Genomic DNA, 20169 nt, shown 5'->3' on the forward strand with positions numbered 1-20169 from the left:
GTTACCCTGGTAGATGGCCATAAAAGTCCTTTTGGGGAAGGCTGGAAAAAAGATTAACAATATACCTTTGTGGCAACATAGCAGGGTCCTTCTTCAAGAGAGTCCAGCCTCCTCTTCATTCAAAAAGTGCTGAGTGTGTAAATGGGCAGAAGTCTGAAAATTGATTGAGGGGTTGTGACTCTCTCTTCTGGTGATGCAAGTTAGGATTTCTGCTTACTAGACCTAGAACTCCCCACTTATACGGACCAAGAAAGAATTTAGTAGACTGCCCATTTATTTTTCTAGAGACACAATGATGAACTAGCCAACGACGTAAGTCTCTGTGAGACAATACTGCTTTGACTCTGCTGGCCATTAATCATGCCCACCTACTTTTTGGCAATTAAATGCCACCCTTCGATTGCTACTACCCTGGGATCCCATTATCCCCACTGTATTTTGGAATCCCACTTTGATGGTGGCAGTTTACACTGTAAGATATACATGACTAAAGAGAAGAGCAACCACAGATTACTTCAAGGATGCTGGGGTTCCCCTCACAAATTTATTTCTCACAGTCATGGTGAAAGGTATGTCCTCTGGACCCTCCTGGGGTAGGAGAGCAGGCCTTAAATGATTAATTCATTCTAACAGTCCAATCTCTCTAAGCCTGTGGATACCTTTCCCTACAGTATACCTAGGCAGTCCTGGTACTTCAACTTAATTTAATGTAAGTACTTTGGGGTGGATGGAAGTCAAGTGATCAATGAAGTTTTCACTCAGATTTTTTTCACAGTAGGCCCCCTAACCCATCCTATGGTAATTTCCCTAGTTTGTCAGGCATAATAGGAAAAGGCATATTCAGCAACCAAACATACTGTTAGAGCTTTTGCTAACCCTTCAAGATAAAGTGTTGAGTCCAGAATGTTTGGTGGGCCCATATCGATACATTTTGCCTGACAGAATTTTATCATCTTTCCACTCTGATCCCTGTATTAGTTTCCTGGGGTTGCCATGACAAAGTACCACAAACTGGGTGGCTTAAAGCAACAGAAACTTATCTTCTCACGGTTCTGGAGGCTAGAAGTCTGAAATCAGGTTGTTGACAGGGCCAAGCCTCTTCTGAAGGCTCTTTGGAATCCTTCTTTGCCTTTTCCTAGCTTCTGGTGGCTCCTGGCATTCCTTAGCATTTCTTGGCTTTATAGCTACATCACTCCAGACTCTGCTTCCTTCTCCACATGGCCTTATTTGCTCTGTGTCCATATGTCTGTGTGTTCTCTTCTCTTAAAAGGACACCCATCATTAGATTTAGGGCCCACTTTAATCCAGTATGACCTCATCTTAACTAATTACAGCCCTGTAAAGAGCTTATTTCCAAATAAGGTCACAACATGAGGTTCCAGGTGGACATGAATTTTGGAGGACACTATTCAACCCACTACAATCCCACACCCTTAATATCCATAAGAAGTATACTTTATATATTGGTTGCTCTATATTTTTAGCATGTGTATTTATTACTTTTTCAAGTTAAAGGAAAAAAGAACACCTCAGAGTTCTTCGCCTCAAAATAAAAACACTCTTTCCATCCAGTTTCTCACTTTGAGGTCACTACTAGTTAGTCTTCTAGTTTTACCTACCCTTCTCCGATCTTTTCTCTAGCTGCAAAGTGATTTTCAAAATGATCTCCTCAAGATCTTGCAATGAGGATTAAGCACAAGCTCCACAGTTAGCCTAACATGGCTTTTCACGATCTGATCCCCAGCATTCTTCTTCCACTTTCATTTTTCAATAAAATCCCCTACTCCCTACCTGCTCCACCCTTGAACCACTTGCAGGCTTTTGAATTGCCCATGCCATTCCATTCCTCCATACTTTGGTCTTGCTCTTTGCTGGAGTGATGCTTTTTGCACCTACATTGTTACCCATCCTTAGAAGCTACTCTGCTCCCTTTTCAGAGATGAAACACTTCAGCTTCGGATCTTTGAAGTCAGCTAATATTTTTCCTTTGCTTTGGCTCCCCTCAAATTCAAATTTCCCACATGGAATAATATAATTCAAGAACACACGCTGCAGAGTTGTCTCAACTGGGTCGAGCCGAACCGGTTCGCTTTCCCCGCCCCGACCCCGGGGGAGGGGCAGGAACTCCCAGCTCCGGAGCAGGAGCCTGACCCGACATTAGGCCAAAGCAGAGCGGGCTCGGGGACAAGTCGTTACGGATCTGTCACCTGGGGACTGCCGGGGCAAGCCGCAGCATAGGGCCGTCGGAAGGCGACGCTTGCAAGCCGAGACTGACACTACAAGGCGGCCAGACGCGTTAGCGCCTTTCACACCCAAGGCCGGCCTTCCTCCTCACCCAGGACGCGTCCTGCCGCTTGTCCGCCCCTTTCCCACCCTCTCACACCCGGTGGCCCGTTTAGACACCGCAGACGAGGGAAGCTAGCCAGAGGTGCCAGAGACTGCCATGCGCAGTGACTGCCCCGCGTGGACCATCCCGGAGCCCCGGCGGCTCAGCCCGCGCAGGCGCAGGCGCCGCGTCGCCCCGCCTCCTGCCACGCCTTCTCGCGGCGGGTCAAAGGCCGCGGGGCGGGCCGCGTTGACGCGCGCGGAAGGGCTCTGTGGTCCCTAGGAAGCTGCCGGGGCAACGGAGCTGCTACGGCCTCCGCCGGGCGCCCCGACAGGAGGGGCCCGGGATCTCTCGGACCCAGCTAAACGTCTGCTGTGCCGCCGCTGCGGGCGGCCGCATGAGTCAGGGCACCATGCCCCAGCCCGGAGCGTGGCCGGGCGCCAGCGGCGCCGAGACGCCGGCGCGGGAGGCGGGGGCCGCGGCGCGGGAGGGCAGGAAGGCGGCGGCCGGCGGGCTGCCGCGGCCCGGGATGCAGTGCCCCGCCGAGCAGTGAGTGTGCGGGGCGGGGGTGGCGGCGGGCACGGGTCCCCTCCGGAAGGCTGGCCTGGGGTGGGTGTCTTCAGCCAGGTTCCTTCGGCGCCCTCAGTCCTAGGTGAGGTCGTTGGAGACAGGGAGGAATTTTTTGAAGACTTTTGTTCAGGGTCCGAGTACAAATTTTTCCCGAGGATCTTTCTCACGATTCCAGTCACTCAATGTCTCTCTTCCCTCCCCCTTTTTAATGTACATATCTCTAAAGTTAAAAAGAAAACCTCCAGAAACTTGGGAAGCAGACCCGAGAAGCTTTTTATTTTATTCTGACTCCCGCTAGATCTTTGCTCCAACCTGGCACAGGGAGGAAGTAAGGTTGCCCCTGTCACAGCCACAGGAAAACTGAGCCGCACGACATGTTCTTGGAAGGCAAGTCGCCGCTTGATGAGTGTCCCACCTGTTGGACAGACTTTGGACTGAGTTTGGCCCATTTTTGTTTTAACCTTTAACGTCCTGACTAGGTGTCCCCTCTCCCTCTTTTTTTTTTTTTTTTTTTTTTGACTAGAAAAGTCATTGCTGGTTGGGTCAATTCCATGCTGAGCTGTGAAGAAGACAAATCGGAAGCGTTTATAGCTTCTGCAAGGGTCTGGAGGTGCAGGTGGGAGCAGAATAAAAACTTGAGTGAAACTTTTCTACATTTTCAAGTTGAAGGCACATATAAATGCCTTTGGAATTCCAAAATTGAGAAAAGCACTCAGACAACCAGTTTGACAGATATTTTAAAATCCTTGGAAAGTTAAATCTAAGATGTGTTTAAATGCACCCTTTGAGCTTTTGGGGGTAGATTTTCCTAAAAGGGGGCCTTTCTGAGGCCTGTTATGTAAATATTGTAGCATAATAATGCTCATTTGCATAGTGTTTTGACATTCTTTTTTATTGAGAACCCAAACACCTGGGGGTGATATTAGTCACAGTTAATGGCCACTGGAAAAGATTTTAGAGTAGGAGATTTCAAACACCTGTCCCCAGAGCTGGGCATGTAACTTAAGTTAGTGAATTTGGCCAGAATCTGGAGAGCTTGAGTCTTTCTCTGTTGGGGGTCATGGTCCCCTAAGCTCCAGCCTGTAGTTGCTTGATCTTTTGTACTTAAACAATGCAGCTATCCTGGCCTTTTTATGAAATACCCTGCTTTTAAAATAGTGGTACCTAATTTTTTTTTAAATTGGAACCACTGTACAGATCCATGTGTGAGACCTATCTCAGACTCTGCTGAGGGTTAAGTCTGGGGTATTTTGTTGCTGCTGCCCTTCTCCTGCCGTAGCTGTGAGAACTGTGCCCCTATTTAGATGCCCTGTCTGCCACAAGCTGCACCGCAGTCTTGGCCTGAGCAGTTTCATGCCTACCTGAGGGAACCAGAACCATGTTCCCAAAGGTATGCATTGTTATTTGGCAAGTTTTCTGGCGGTTGTGATTCTGAGTCTGAGCACCTGGGACAATGGACCATGGTGGGAAGGAGTGCTCTATCTGGAGGAAAAGTTTTTGTGGCACAGGTGCCTCTTCTGCCTACTGTCAGTGGAATTATAGACTTAGAGCTGAAAATAATATAAAGAAAAAACTAGCACAGGTTTGTCATTTTACACATTGCAGATTTGTTAGGCATAGCTTGGCCAGGGAGACACAGATGATAGGTTTCAGGGCCAAGTTCACTGATGCTTGGGTGGGAGCCACCCCCTACCTCTTCCTGGCTTCCTCAGCAAAACCAGGCAGAGAGACATGATTTGTAATGACAACAAACTTCAGATTTTTTTTTTCTGGAATAGATTTTCCAGTTTGTGGTATATTTTAGCAACTTAATTTCTTTTTTCCCCCCTACTTCTGTTGCCTTTGATAATCTAATTTCTCTTTAACTCTCATAACACGGGGGAACAGGGGAGGTGAGTATAACTTTCAGATGTCAACTTTTGAACATTATATCTTAAGTTTAGGGCTTTCTAGCTTATTTCCATTTTTCTGTATGAGCAGTTATCTGGGTAGTGGGGCTATTTCTCTTTGCTCTGTGATGTTTTCTCATGGGCTAGCGAAACTGTACTGCATGCATCACATAAACATTATGTTTGGAAGATAAGGCATGCACATCAATTCCTACATGATAATGCATGCAGCTTTAAATATATATGTGTGTGTGTGTGTGTGTGTGTGTGTATATTTTTTTGTTTTTTTTTTCCGCCTCTTGAGACAGGGTGTTGCTGTGTTGCCTGGGCTAGAGTGCAGTGGCATCATCATAGCTCACTACCACCTCCAACTCCTGGGCTCAAGTGGTCCTCCTGCCTCAGCCTCCCAAGTAGCTGGGACTATAGGTGTGCACTACCATGCCTGGCTAATTTTTGTATTTTTTGTGTTGCTCAGACTGGTCCCGAACTCTTGGACTCAAGGAGTCCTTCTGCCCTGGCCTCCCAAAGTGCTAGGATTACAGGTGTGACCACATCCAGCCATGCAGCTTAATAGTTGAGTGTAAATTTTTTTTTTTTTTTTTTTTTAGAGATAGGGTCTTGCTCTGTTGCCCAGGCTGGAGTGCAATGGTGCAGTCATAGCTCACTGCAGCCTCAAACTCCTGGGCTCGATTGATCCTCTTGTCTCAACCTCCCAAGTAGCTGGGACTACAGGCACATGCCACCACACCTGGTTAATTTTTAATTTTTTTTGTAGAGATGGGTTCTCGTTATGTTGCCTAGTCTGGTCTCAAACAGTCCTTCCACCATGTCCTCCCAAAGTGCCAAGATTACAAGCATGAGCCATCAAGTCTGGTCTGTAGATTTAAATAAATAGTATAATGCCTTTTTTTTTTTTTTTTTTTTTAAGATGGAGTCTCACTCTGTTGCCCAGGCTGGAGTGTGCCCTTTTTTAATCTGTGCTTTTTTGCCATTGGAACCCAGGCCTTTCTTTCCATGCAGATAGTTGGGTTTGCTATGTACAAGAATCAATTAAAGTATTTGCACCTGGAATTACAAATGGCATAAGACTGCAAATGTTTTGAAGTATTTCATGGAGTTATTTTTAGTACATTCAGTGGACAATAGTTATGAATACAAATCTTAGCCCAGCTTATCCAGCTGAATTATACATTTGGGTTGTGACTCCTTGAAGGTTGCAGTGGTGGGTAGAGGAAGGGATGGGTTATTTCCTAGGAAGCGCAGTAGGCTACTCTGATTCCTTTCCATTAAGCTCATCACATTTCACAAGGAAGAGGAGTGGGGAAAAGAGACACATAAACTACATGGATAAGCTACTTTCCAAATCTCATTATAATTTTTCTCCTTTCTCTTCCCCTCTCTGCCTGCTTTGTTCCTTTTAGTCAGCTCATTAGAGAGCTGTGGTTGGCTGGCGTCTCCTGGACAAGTCCTAAGAATGGCTCACAACATAACTTACAGTCCCATTTGGAGACGTCTTATATCATACCAGATTAGTTGACATTCTTGAAGCTCTGGCTGGTCTCCTATACTGTATCTGCTGCTTACCCGACTCCCAGCATTTGACTCCTGCTGTGTCTGGTCTTGGGACATTGGTGGTGGCCAGACCAAAAATGCTTAGGGAATTGAGAAGAGAGACTCTTCCACGGTATTCTCTGTCTGTCTGAGGGTGGGATAGGGTTTGAATCTGGGGTCCATGGCTGACTGTGTGTGGGGCCATACTGTCTGTGAACCCTTCTAAAATTGAAGGTAAATTTGTATGTTTCTGGGCTGTGATTCTGATGAAAGTTGTGGATTCTCAAAGGGGCTGTGAACTAAAAAGTGGTAAACCGTTTCTGGTTCTTGGGTGTTGCCAGGCAAACTATTGTAGGATGTATTTTCTGCTTCACCCCATCCCCAGGAGCTACAAGAGTGTGGCGTGGACATAGGTCCACTCCCTCTCACCCCTTCCCCCACCCAAATGAAGAGCCCACTTTAGGGTCTAGAGCAGGGATGTCTCTAAGAATTAAACCTCATTATTGAGGGTTGCTGCATTGTCCCCAGATACCTCTGGAAGTCATACATGAGTAGCATGCGCCAGTCATAGAAGATCCACTTACAGAAGGGGGGTGGAATTTTGGCCTGGGTGCCGGTACTTTCCTGCATTTGATGTGTTCACCCATCTCTGCAACCACGGAGCATCCAAGAAAGGGTGTGTTGAGAAGTTTTTGCCATTCCTGTGCCTGTGTGGGAAGGTGTGTTGGTGTCACACTGGTTAACATTGTCTCACCAATGCTGTCTGGGCCATTAGTTGTATAGGACAGGCCCAGTTAAGTGTGAACTGCAGGGTTGAAGTCCAGAGAGCTGAATAAAACCTTACTCAGTTCTTTTAGACAACTAAGGGGAACTTTTACAAAAGAGCATAATGATGAGTGATTAAAATTCTGTCTTATTAGCTTTACATACACATTAGAATTGATTTATTAAATTTTACATATTTACTTAAATCAGAAATTGAAAATTGGCTTCACAGAAATGTCTTCTGCTTCACTGAGCTCTATTTTTAGCTTACGGCTTTTTAAGGGAATAATGTAATTTTGTCTCTATATCATGAACATTTTTTAAAATAAGTTTTCAGAAACTGGTTGGTATTTGGGTCTTTGAACAGAGTAAGAAGTATTAGTTATAATTTAGTTTGCATTGTCATGTAGCCTACTCAACTGGGCATGTTACCTTAATGGTAAGAATAAAATATTCTTAAGCTAGAGAGCTTAATAGAAAATGGGTAAATAATGTTTAATTGGAACTTGAAAACATACACTTCAAAATAATGCCATGGTGCAAAACTAAGAATCTTCTAACAAGGAATTGTTAGCATTTTGGTTTAAAAAACAATTTTTTTTTAAGAGACAGGGTCTCAAGCTGTCACCCAGACTGGAGTGTAGTGGTGTGATCATAGCTCACTGCGCTCTCCAACTTGTGGGCTCAAGAGATCCTCTAGCCTCTGCCTCTCAACTAGCTGGTACTACGGAACACACCACCATGCCCTGCTAATTTTTAAATTTTTTGTAGAGACTGGGTCTTGCTGTGTTGCCTAGGCTGGTCTCGAACTCTTAGGCTTAAACCATCCTCCTGCCTCAACCAAAGTACTGGGATTACAGGTGTGAGCCACCGCACCCTGTCTGGTTTTAAAATTTAACTCAGTGATGTAATTGAGTGTGACTTGTGTGCTAGGAAATCAAGTCATTTAATAGACTTTTATTTAGCACTTTTCTAGCCATCTTTATGTTTTCTGGAAGAAAACTTTTTGCTGTGGTGATCATCTGAATCTGTGGGTTTCGGTGGCCTGTTTTGTGCCAAAGAGTAGACATCACCTCCCCACCCCCACCCCAACTTGACACACCAGAGGTTGCCAGATCTCCTTTCCTCTCATTGTTTCGCTGTCTTCCCTTCCTGTAACAAAAAGTCAAACCAAACCTCTACCAATTTCGGATTCCTAGCTTTAAATGTAATTTTGTTTTGTCATTATTTTTGGCTTTAATATTTTGGTACTTAAAAAATTAAAGCAAAAGTTTGAAGTATTTTTTTTTTTTTGAGACAGAGTCTTGCTCTTTTGCCCGGGCTAGAGTGCCATGGTGTCAGCCTAGCTCACAGCAACCTCAAATTCCTGGGCTCAAGTGATCCTCCTGCCTCAGCCTCCCGAGTAGCTGGGACTACAGGCATGTGCCACCATGCCCAGCTAATTTTTCTATATATATTTTTAGCTGTCCATATAATTTCTTTCTATTTTTAGTAGAGACGGTGTCTCGCTCTTGCTCAGGCTGGTCTTGAACTCCTGAGCTCAAACGATCCGCCCGCCTCGGCCTCCCAGAGTGCTAGGATTACAGGCATGAGCCACCGCACCTGGCTTTGAAGTATTTTTAAAATAAAATAATTTTTATTTTTCTTGCTCTCTCTTTTCTTCTTTTTCTTTCTAGTTCATTATCCTTATATTTGATGGGTGACAGTTTCATTCTGGCTGTTAAATGTCTTCTTTGCCAACTATTATACATTGAGGGAACATCATTGCTCAAACCTAAAACTTATCTTTTCTCCAAGGAGATACAACTTTGGGATCATTTTAAGAGTTGCCTTCGATAAAAGTTGTATTACATCTTCTGTATGTCCTTGATGGCTTTGGAAGTTAGCAAGCATTTGTGTGCAGGATCTGAGTGAGGTCCAGTTGTGGCTAAAGTAATTTGAATATGCTCTGGTTCTCTTATTCTCCTATTTCTGCTTTGCTTCTTTTGTATGTCCTGAATCACTGCTTTTGATTTCCAGTAATCTCCCTTTCTGCTTCTGTCTTCCCTTTGCATTTAGTTCTCCTGTTTGTTCTGCTGTTTATTTCTTTTTGTTCCCTTCCTTTTGGCTTTGTAGAAATTTGCATTTGTAGCTGTATGGAGAGATGCTTGGTTAGAGAACCTCCTCTGAGCATTGGTGTTGGAATTGTATTTTGGTTATTTTGTAAATTAAAAAGGAAAAGGACAGAAGTGGAGCCAAATGTGCAGGCAGGATGGCCACAGAATTCACCTGAAGTACAATTTTTAATGATGGTGTATTTTCAGGTTGTTAGAATAAAGAACTGGAAGAGGAACCATGTAGAAAATACAGCTCTCTTCCAGTCTTCTCATTTTGAAGATGAGAAAACAGAGGCCAAGGTTGGGGAAGTGGCTTGTCCAAAGACTTGCTTCTGATAATGATGTTATGAAAGTGATTTGCTTAAATGAGTGTTTTACAGGATTAGAACTTCTCTTGTATTTGGTAAAGCTAGGAAGCAGGCCGAAAGATGTTATTAATTTATTGAGCAAATGAACAACATTTGGTCACTTTTTATTTAGGTTTTTGATGTATAGTTCCTGTGAATCAGGTTTTTGTTTGCTTTCAATTCTGGCTTGGGCTTCAAGGGTGACATCACACCTTTTACTTGAAATCTCAGTGGAGTCAAGTGCATGGAAAGTACCTTTTCCTAATATTTGTTCCCTTACCCCCACAACATTAAAACACATGCACTCCCACATTTAGAGAGAAAAAGGAATAAGAAATGATCACTGGACAAATTGTTTATTAATATTGTGCACCAATGGTTATAGAATGAGAATAAGAATAGCTAACTTTTTTGACTGCTAATTATTTTACCTGTGTCTGTTTCTCACAACAGTCCTTTAAGGTGAATGCTCTTACGGTCCTTTTGACGGGTAGTCAACCTTGAATGCTGTTACACATACAGCTAAAAAAGGCTGGAGTGAGGAGTGCTTCAGCCCTGGTAGTCTAACTCCTGAGTTCCCACTCCAGCCACTACCCTCTGCAGAGGACTCACCCACACAGCAGGCATTGTGATGTCGTAGGCAGGAGGCAGAGTAGGAGTTGGGAGCCATTCAGGAAGAGGGAACACCCAGAGCAAATTTCAGATGTAGAGGCACAGGGTAGTGTTGGCCAAGCGTTTGGTCTGAAGTGTGAGTAGTGCACAGGGAAATAATGGAGTACTGGCTAAGTGGTGGGTCTGGTCCAGATTTTGACATTATTAGTGTTTGGGAAACATTGAAACGTTGTCATATTAGACTCCCCACCTCAGGCTGCCTCTCCCAGCACCTCTTGTTCTCTTTCCCCAGCTGTACTGGGCCATGTACTAGGAAGTGAGGTGATAAGGGAATTGGGGGTGGATATCTTAGTCTTTTACATAATTTCTTATTTTTTTTAGCCTGATAACTCTTCCTTCCTGTGTTCCATTGTGTCTGAATCTTTGTGTGAGAATGGGTTGTGCTGTCATGGGGAGGGAGTATAGAGAATTGGGGGCCTGATTGTTCCTTACATGGATTTTAGCCAGGCCCCTTGTTTTCAACCCAGTATGCTACCCTCTGAAGAACTTGCTGCCTCCAATTCAGAGCCTTTCTGGGCTTCTGTGGACTTTGCTTATTGGCTTGCCTTCTGCATATGCTGCCCCCCCCACCCCACCTTGGGCTTCCTTGTCCTGTGTCATTTGCCACGCTGTCTGCATTCACTGTTTGGGCTTTCATCTGGTTTTGTCAAAGATAGGTGTTTCTGTTTTCCTTTATTGTCATTTCAGGGTGAATTTTGAGGGGGAAAGGGGGAATCTTCAGACTAGAAATCCCATTCTTCATCATTGTCTAGCACTTAGTAGGGTTTTCTCACTTTCTAGTACTTGGTAGGCTCTTGTTAGTTTACCAAAGAACTAACAATAGTGGAACAGTGGGGATATATATGACAGAACATGGGTGGCTGGTTAATTGTAGGGGTCAGAGCAGGAGGAGCCTCGAGGAGGTTTTTTTAGCTTTAGGGCTGTGTAATAATTGATGCTATCCTATCCTTGTTTTTAGAGTAGCTATCGTCAGATTTGCTTATGACATGTTACAGAGGTCAACAATTGGCCTGTATTCCTATATAAATACTTTTATTAGCACTATCTCCATTCTTAAACCTTGACAGAATGATTTTAGGAGCTTCACTGATAAGATGCATGCTAAGATCTCTAGCTATATAGTTGAGGTATTAATAGAAGTCACAATTAAAATGGCCTCAGAACCATGCAGCAAGTAAAGTGATGTAAATTGTCTCATTTAAAGTAAGAAATTGTGAAGGGGAAGAAAGTGGTAAGATAGAAACATAAGCATCTGAGATGTAGTACCCTTATTTTATCAGATTATCATCATGTATTATGAAAAAAGCCAAACTTTTAGTGTCTTATACATTTTGTGAGCAGCTGTTTTATTGTGATATGATGGAAAATGTTAGTGCGACAAGTGTTTGAAAATGTCACTTTGGTGTGATTTCAGTGAGGAGGACATGTACCGTGCTGCAGATGAAATAGAAAAGGAGAAAGAATTGCTTATACAGGAAAGAGGGGCATCAGGTATGTTTGGAATTATTTTATTTATAGAGTTCTTAATGTTGATAGTAGAAAATGCAGTTAAATTGGTATATCCATTTTTATAAAATATTGACATCCACTTCTAGGAAATAATGCTAATGAGTATGGTCTTACCTACATTAATTATTTGTTTTGCTGAAGTGTGTTTAGGGAAGCCTGTTTCCTGGGGTTTTAAAATTTTAATGCACATATTATCTCTGCATTCTTTACATTCACACTGTTTTTTGTACCTATGAGGATTGTTTTGTTTAATCTCTTGACACCATTCTCTCTCCCTTCTTGATTTCCCTATATTCTTAGAATTCACATTCGAAATGCATTTTTCATTTCAAATTGAAGGACTTACTGAGAAGCTGGCTGTACGCATCTCTGCATGCAAATGGCCATGTGACTCTGATTGAATAAGAAGAAAGACAGTCATGGGATCAATAGTACTAATTCTCATCCTCTGGTGATTCCATGCCCATGTTTCTCATCTGTCTTGCCTACTTTTTTTTATTTTTAATTTTTTTATTTTTATTTTATTTTTTATTTATTTATTTATTTATTTATTTTTTGAGACAGAGTCTCACTCTGTTGCCTGGGCTAGAGTGCCGTGGCATCAGCCTTGCTCACAGCAACCTCAAACTCCTGGGCTCAAGCAGTCCTACTGCCTCAGCCTCCCGAGTAGCTAGGACTACAGGCATGTGCCACCATGCCCGGCTAATTTTTTCTATATATTTTTAGTTGTCCAGCTAATTTCTATTTTTTTTAGTAGAGACGAGGTCTCGCTCTTGCTCAGGCTGGTCTTGAACTCCTGAGCTCAAACGATCCACCCGCCTTGGCCTCCCAGAGTGCTAGGATTACAGGCATGAGCCACCATGCCTGGCCAGTCTTGCCTACATTTTTTTTTACCACCACCAGGACCCATTGCTGCTAGGGCAAGGCGTTACTCCTTGCCCCCTCCACTGGTCGTCCGTGGAGACTAAGCTGGCAGGGCTGTGTGTGACAGAGTACATCCTTCCTTGGCTGGCTTCATGCCGGAGCAGAGTGGGGATACTCTCATTTGGGGATACTCCATAGATGATTCACAAATAGCATTTTCTCTCTCATTACCTGTATTGTATGAGGGGCTTAAATTAAAAGGTAAAAATAAAAAATGTAAACTTTATTTCCCAACATAAGCTGCATCAAGGTCAAGACACTTATGTAAGCAATGCTACTAGCCATTTAGTCCATCCCTAAAGAACTGAGGGTCCTGGGAATTTAACCATGTCAGTGCAGTCTCTTTTTACATTACTAGCTAAAGAAAAAGGGATGTCTTTTAAATGGGTGTTTTTTAAGATTAGGAAACAAAAAAAAGTCAAAAGGAGTCAAATCAAGACTGTCAGGTAGATGCTAATGATTTCCCATAGAAACTTTTGCCCCCGTTGAGAGAATGAGTAGGACCATTTTCATAGTGGAGAAGGACTCTGGCGAAGCTTTCTGGGCTGTTTTTCTGGTAAAGCTTCGACTAACTTTCTCAAAACATTCTCATAATAAGCAGATGTTATTTTTTTGGCTTTCCAGAAAGTCAACAAGCAGAATGCCTTGAGCATCCCAAAAAACTGTTGCCATGACCTTTGCTCTTGACTGGTCCACTTTTGCTTTGACTGGACCTCTTCCACCTCTTGGTAGCCATTGCTTAGATAGTGTGTTGTCTTCAGGATTGTACTGGTAAAGCTGTGTTCCATTTTCTGTTACACTTCTTCAAAGAAATGCTTCAGGATCTTGATCCCACTTGTTTGAAATTTCCATTGAAAGCTCCTGATCTGGGCACAACAGTTTTGGCACTTACCGAGTGGAAAGTTTGTACAACTTTAATTTTTCTTTCAGAATTGTGTAAGCGGAGCCAGTTGAGATGTCTGTGATATTGGCTATTGTTTCTGCTCTTTTTTCCCTTGGAAATTGATGTGGATGGTCTGGTGCCATCAGCTTCATCCTTATCGTCTTGTCCCTTCTTAAAATCAGTTATCCATTTGTAAACTGCTGATTTCTTTGCGGCATTGTCCCCATAAACTTTTTGTAAAGCATCATTGATTTCACCATTCTTCCACACAAACTTCACCATAAATTTGATATTTATTCTCGCTTCAGTTTTAGCAGAATTCATGTTGCTCTTTTCAAACTGATATTTTATCCTTAGTACCTCAGACTAGATCCTGTTCAGACTTGTAACATGTTAGTATGAGTTTATTTTGGTGCAAAAAAAATTTTGAAATCCATGCATAGTTTTTTCATAATGTGCATTTTCCATGAAAATAAGTGGTCTTTTTGAAGACCCCTTGTGTATGTGTGTATTCTACTGGTTTGTTTTGAGAACTGGCTTCTGTTTATGTTTAACAAAAGCATTGTCATGTGTGTAATTAGGAACAGATGATACATAGTAGGTTTTTTTTGTTTGTTTGTTTGTTATTTAAATAAGAATTTCTGAGTTTTCCTCACAAGGAATTGGTGAACTCTTCACTGTGGTAGCCAAAGGAGATTTCTTTGTAGCGGTTCTGGTATGTTCCTGGGCCACACTGTTCTGGTCCTCTGTAAAACTTCAGAGGATGCCTGGTCTCTACTGCTGTGGTTGCTCAAAGTTTACATAGGACATGGAGTTCTTATTAGTTATATTCCTAAGGAGAAAGAGCGTATTCAGCCAGTGTCTGTTACTGCTGAGGGACCGCTCGTTTTCCACTTTTAAAGCTCTTTGTTGGGATTCTTTTCTGTCTAGCTTTGTACCCGACACAGGTGTTCTAGCTTTTTAGTGGGTCTTATAACTTCCAGCTTCCGAGAGTAAAATGGATCCTCCTTGCATCTCGGTCCTTCTGGGTTTGTTGTCCTTCCTGAAATAACATTCTTTGCAAGTGTTCCCTCCCCTGAAGCAGAGTCCAGACTGAGGCAGAAAGTTTTCTTATCCTCTCTGTTAGTGCAAAGATTTTTTTTTTCACCCAGTCTGAAGGTCAGCAAACTATGGCTCCTAGACCAAATCTGACCTGCCACCTGGCTTTGTAAATAACATTTTTGGGGAACAGATTAGTTTGCATATCGTCTGTGGTGGCTTTCATGGATGGTAAAGTTGAGTAGTAGTGACAGAAACCTTATAGCCCTCAAAACCAAAATTGTTTCCTGTCTGGCCCATTTCAGAAAAGGATTGACATTCCTGTCCTAGTCTACCTCCGTTTGAGAGGCCCAGCTTTCTGCAGTGGTTTCAGTTTTAACTTTCCACCTTCTGAGGGTCTCATTCTTGTTATTGTCACCCATGTGGTGGTTAAAGATCAAGCCTCTTGGTTATTTCAGCTCCTGGCTTATCACTCCAAATTTCAACTTCCCTTATTTTTATTTTTGCCATTAGAAGTGTTGTTTACTGGGAATCTCAATCAGAATCTATGTAGTTTGCAATTAAGGAAAGGTACTGTTGTACTCCATAAGCTGTTTGAAGTCAGCTTCTGCCTTGTCCTGTGTCCCCAGCTCCTGGCCTAATGTGTGGCATATATAGTAGCCATTGGCGTTTTCCCAAAGAATCATAGCAGAACCCCAAACAAGAACCATATCATTTGATGCTGCCTGCTATGCAGGTACCCCAGCTTCCCAACCCTCACTGCCCCATGTCGGCCTCAGATTCAGGACTGGACTTTGGCCTGTATGAGGCCCTGTGGCTGCTTCCCCTCAGTCCTGAGGTGCTTGGCCTACCCTGCTCTGCCCAGGAGGCCAGGGCTTGAAGACAAGGCATGCACAGGAGTGAGGACTGCGTCAAGGAGAGCAGGAAAGTAGACTTTTTTCCTGGGAGGCCCTTCCTGAGCTGGAAGTGTGCTCTCTGTTTAGGCTCATAACCCTGCCTGCTGGGCAAATGTGGAACACTGACAGTCCTGACTCACTACATTTGCAGTTCTTCCCTTTTGGAGGTAAGTGGAAAGGCAGATACATGGGAACACGTCCTTTCACTAAGGAGATACTCAAAAAATATTTCTTGAATTTAAAAAATCAAGGGTCTTTATTTAAAGATTGGCTGGGCAGCATTGGTATCTGTCTGTCTGTGGTCTCTGTATATTATACCTCAGGGATCTGTTTCACTTTTAAGCTAATCCTCGTGTATCTGTGTTACCTGTATATGTATTACTTTCCCTCCTATATAAATGGTTGCTTTTCTTTCTAAAAGAATTCACAATGAGATATTTAGAAATAGGCAGTTCTTATAGTTTACTTAAAAAATTTTTGATTTACATAAACTGCAAGGAGAGTTTAGGGTCTCTTCCATTGTGTTCCTTAATCATCCTGGCATCCATCACATCCTGGCTTGTAAATGCCTGTTGTCATTTCTTCTTGCGTAATCTGTAAGTCCCTTCAGGACAGAATCTGTGTCTTCATCACCCTTGTATCTCTGGTTCCTAGCTCAGTGCTTAGCATGTATAAGACACTCAACAAATATTTGCTGAATTCAGTTGAATAAAGAATTTTTATTCTATGTACAACTTCCTCAGGGTTAAATATATTGAAAGGTACTTCTGTATTTCTATTTTAAAATCATCGCTAAGATCTGCATCTTTAATAATTTAAAAAGGAAGTCAAGATGTGCCTGAAAATTTACCTCATTTTCTTCCCAAAACACACACGCTAACATATGCATGTGCGTGTATATGCGTATACCACAAAATCAAACCCCAGACCACCTACGTTAAACAAAGAAAATCTAAAGGCCATTTTTTACTGTAACATTTGTGTGATTGTAAGTTGTGTTTTTAATTTAGGGAGATATGTTATTAGAGTCAAATGAGGTCTGTGGATCAGTAAACATTGCGAGTTAGTTTCTGGTTTATTATATACTACTTACATACAGCCTTTGGGATCAGGGTGAGACATAAATTAAGACAATTAAGTGTAATTTTTGTTATAGTAGGTGTTATCTCTTTCTATAGTGCGTGTAAAAAACTAATTATGAATTGTTAGAAGGTTTTCGTCATAGTTTGGACTGTTTCATCTTTAATTTTTTTTTTTATTTTAAAAATTCTATTTTTTTTTTTTTTTTTTTTTTTGAGACAGAGTCTCACTCTGTTGCCCAGGCTAGAGTGAGTGCTGTGGTGTCAGCCTAGCTCACAGCAACCTCAAACTCTTGCTCAAGCAATCCTCCTGTCTCAGCCTCCCGAGTAGCTGGGACTATAGGCATGCACCACCATGCCCGGCTAATTTTTTCTATATATATTTTTAGCTGTCCATATAATTTCTTTCTATTTTTAGTAGAGATGGGATCTCGCTCTTGCTCAGGCTGGTCTTGAACTCCTGAGCTCAAACGATCCGCCCACCTCGGCCTCCCAGAGTGCCAGGATTACAGGCGTGAGCCACCGCGCCCGGCCCATCTTTAATTTGATTAGAAAAGTATTCGTGAACATGCGTGTCAGCGCAGTTCCAGGTGCTGTGGACAGAGCACAGCTGATAAACAGAGCCCCTCCCTCAGGAGCTCATGTTTTACTGGGTATATGGTTGTGTGTGTCAGATGTTGGTAAACTCTGAGAGGAAAAACAAGATGGTATAAGAGAAATAGAGAGAAGTGTGTGTGAGATACTGTGGTATTGGGCCATCAGGTGACACTGGAGCAGAGGCCTGCGTGGAGTGAGGGAGCGGCCCAGCAGGTATGGGGAAGAGCAAGGCAGGTGTGCTGGAGAGTTCCAGTGAGGCTGCAGGTGGGGCTGGGGCAGGGTGCGTTCACGGAGTGGTGGGAACTGAGGCCAGAGAGGCGGCAGGGGGCCTTGTGGGGAATAAGGCCATGGGACAGGAAGCCCCCGGAAGTGTCTGAGCCCAGGAACAATGAATGTCATCTGACTCATGTTTAGGTGGATCACCCTGGCTAGCTACCAGGTGGAGAATGGTATGCAGGGTGTGGTGACAAGGAAGGCCCACTGGGAGACCCCCATGGTTATCTAAGGGTGAGGAGATGGTGGTCTGGACCAGGGGGTGGGCAGTGGTGGAGTTTTGGATTTTTTGAAATGAAGTGAGAGAGAAAAGTGAGGAGTGAAGTGTGACCCCCACCCCACCCAACTAAAGCAGTTATTGTTATTCTGATTATGCTTTGTTTTATTGTTTGCTTTTTTTTGGATTCCTTAATAGAACCCAGGTTAAGTGTGGCCCCTGAAATGGATATTATGGACTACTGCAAAAAAGAATGGAGGGGAAATACGCAAAAAGCAACATGTATGAAAAAGGTATGACACAGAGGTGCACATATTTCAGTCTTTCAAATAGTCTATCATAAGTTATTCAATATGTCATTTTATATTTTTAGACATTTGTTAAGATGACTGCTATTAGACTTTGTAAATATTGGTGTTCTAATTTTAGAGATGAGGAAACAGACTTTAAAGAGTCACAGTATTAATATAGAATTAGCATCAGTTATTCAGTAACTTAATTTCTTTGAAAAACATACAAATGCCTCTGCTATTCAGAGTTGGGCCAGCTAATGGTTGTCCTCCTGGGGTCATTTGGGAATGCCCTTTTGGCCTAGAGTGATAAAAACCTCAGGGATGCTTCAGGCTGATTCTATACCCCCAGTTTCCACAACACCCGGGCTTTGGTTGCACACCCTCCAGTTCTAGGGGCCTAGAAACCGTCTGCATTCCCTACAGAGAGGGATCTGGAACTGCTTCCTTCATCTAGGGTATCCCAGGAGCTGCCCGCTTCCAGTCCCATTGCATTGATTGGCAGCAGTTTCCAAGGCTGTGGGATGACAATGGGGACTCCCATGATATGGTCCCTCTGTAGCTATTTGGGCTGGTTCATTGCTCAGCTCAGACACTGTGGCCCACTTACACTACCTGGCTGATTGAGCAGCAGACCCTGTGGGCTCTCTACCCTCAGATGTATTTCAAATCCAACAGTCCTTATTAGTAGGTTGAACCGTGTGAAATTGCTACTATTTGACCATTTTTGAGCTATAAAAATGACAGTTTCAACCTAAATGCACCACCTCTTGTAACCTCTGGGTTATATCTTTTGTTCATTTTTCTCTTGGGATTATTTACATTGTGAATTTGAATGTACTTTTTATGTATTAGATATACTGACCTGTCATGTTTGATAGAAATATCTTTTAACTTTTTTTTGCTTAGAACTTTATTGTTCAGGATTTAAAAATTTAAAATATTTGAATACATTTATTCTGTTCCTCAGAGCTTGTTTTTGTAGAAAATAGTGTTCACCTTTGAGCATGCGCATCAACTGCCAATGGGTTGACCCTAGTCAAAATGTAGCTGCCACTTGTAAAGTACTGACAACAAGTGGCGGCTCTGCTCCCTGCAAGTGTGGTATGTACACTCTTTGTTTTTTAGGCACTTGTAAAAGAACTTAGTCATGAAATACCTGGGACTCTTAGCTCCTGCCAGAGGTTAAGAATATTTATGACTATGCTATTGGCTACTGTAGATTTTTCAACCTCCAGCCTTGTATCAAACTAGATAACCAGAAAGCCAAGTATCTAAACTATATTTTCTCATCTTCCCCAGAAATGCTTTCACTGACTTGTAATTTTATTTTATAACCTCAGTCTATTCAAAGGATCTGTTCTATTAGTTGGCATCTTAAAGTCCACAGTTGAAGATGTCTGAGTTATCCAAATATTCCATATTTTAGAACTCATGCTAAAATTATTCCTTTATGGGTTTAGTTCTAGGAAAAGAAAGATTTGACCTTGTAGTTGTATTTTTTCAGCGATCAGATAATCAAGGGCACATCAGTTAGAAAAGCATCTCAACAGGACCCATGGCAGTAATCAGAGTATTTCAGGTGCCTCATAACAGCTTTCATCTCAGTTCTGTTTTGGTCCTTATTTGCGTAATTGTCTATTTTTGTTTTGGATATTCTTTTGGAAGTAAGTCTATATAAATCCAAATTTAGTTTTAAAAAGCTTGATTCCCCTCTGAAATAACATGAGTAATTTATGCATTTAGAAAGGGGCAGTTCAGTTGAATTTGCCATTGTAAGTATTCCAGGGTAATTGGGGATCCATCATAGGGAAAAGGTACATGATAGCAGAGGTGATTCTGCCTGATGGGCCATTATATGCTGCAGTGGTTGGACCACTAAATAAGAATATGACTCTCAAAATTTGTTATTGGAAAGAAGTACTTTTATATTCACTTAGAACATTATCCTACGACCTGAACCTTAAAAACAACTAATAATGAGGTTCCAGGACTTAGACACATGAGATGAGGTGGTCTGCATTTCACTGAGGGTGACACTCCTTTCTTTGTATAAGTGCAGGGTAGGAAGTAGGTTTTGTGTGACTATCAAGGAATAGCAGGATGAGTGAAAGGGCTGACTGGATCTGGGGCCAGTGGGGTTGGGGCACAGCAAAGTTGGTCCCTGTGACTGTGAGGTATCCAGCTGGATAAGTCAGGGCATCACACATACTGGTGGACCAGAGTCACTGGGATTTTATGGTGTCC

General features: G+C 42.7%; 1 protein-coding gene across 1 annotated transcript in view; it reads left to right on the forward strand.

The window, feature by feature from the left end:
* The first annotated feature begins 2592 nt into the window (after positions 1-2592).
* OTULIN (OTU deubiquitinase with linear linkage specificity) overlaps positions 2593-20169 on the forward strand; it is a 32396-nt gene continuing 14819 nt past the window's right edge. The window contains exons 1-3 of the mRNA XM_069492181.1: positions 2593-2875; positions 11631-11707; positions 17831-17925. Coding sequence (XP_069348282.1) covers positions 2724-2875; positions 11631-11707; positions 17831-17925 — 324 coding nt within the window. The 5' untranslated portion in view covers positions 2593-2723. The remainder of the gene's footprint in view (positions 2876-11630; positions 11708-17830; positions 17926-20169) is intronic.

The sequence above is a fragment of the Eulemur rufifrons genome, chromosome 17, assembly GCF_041146395.1.
Source record: "Eulemur rufifrons isolate Redbay chromosome 17, OSU_ERuf_1, whole genome shotgun sequence".
Classification (NCBI taxonomy): domain Eukaryota; kingdom Metazoa; phylum Chordata; class Mammalia; order Primates; family Lemuridae; genus Eulemur; species Eulemur rufifrons.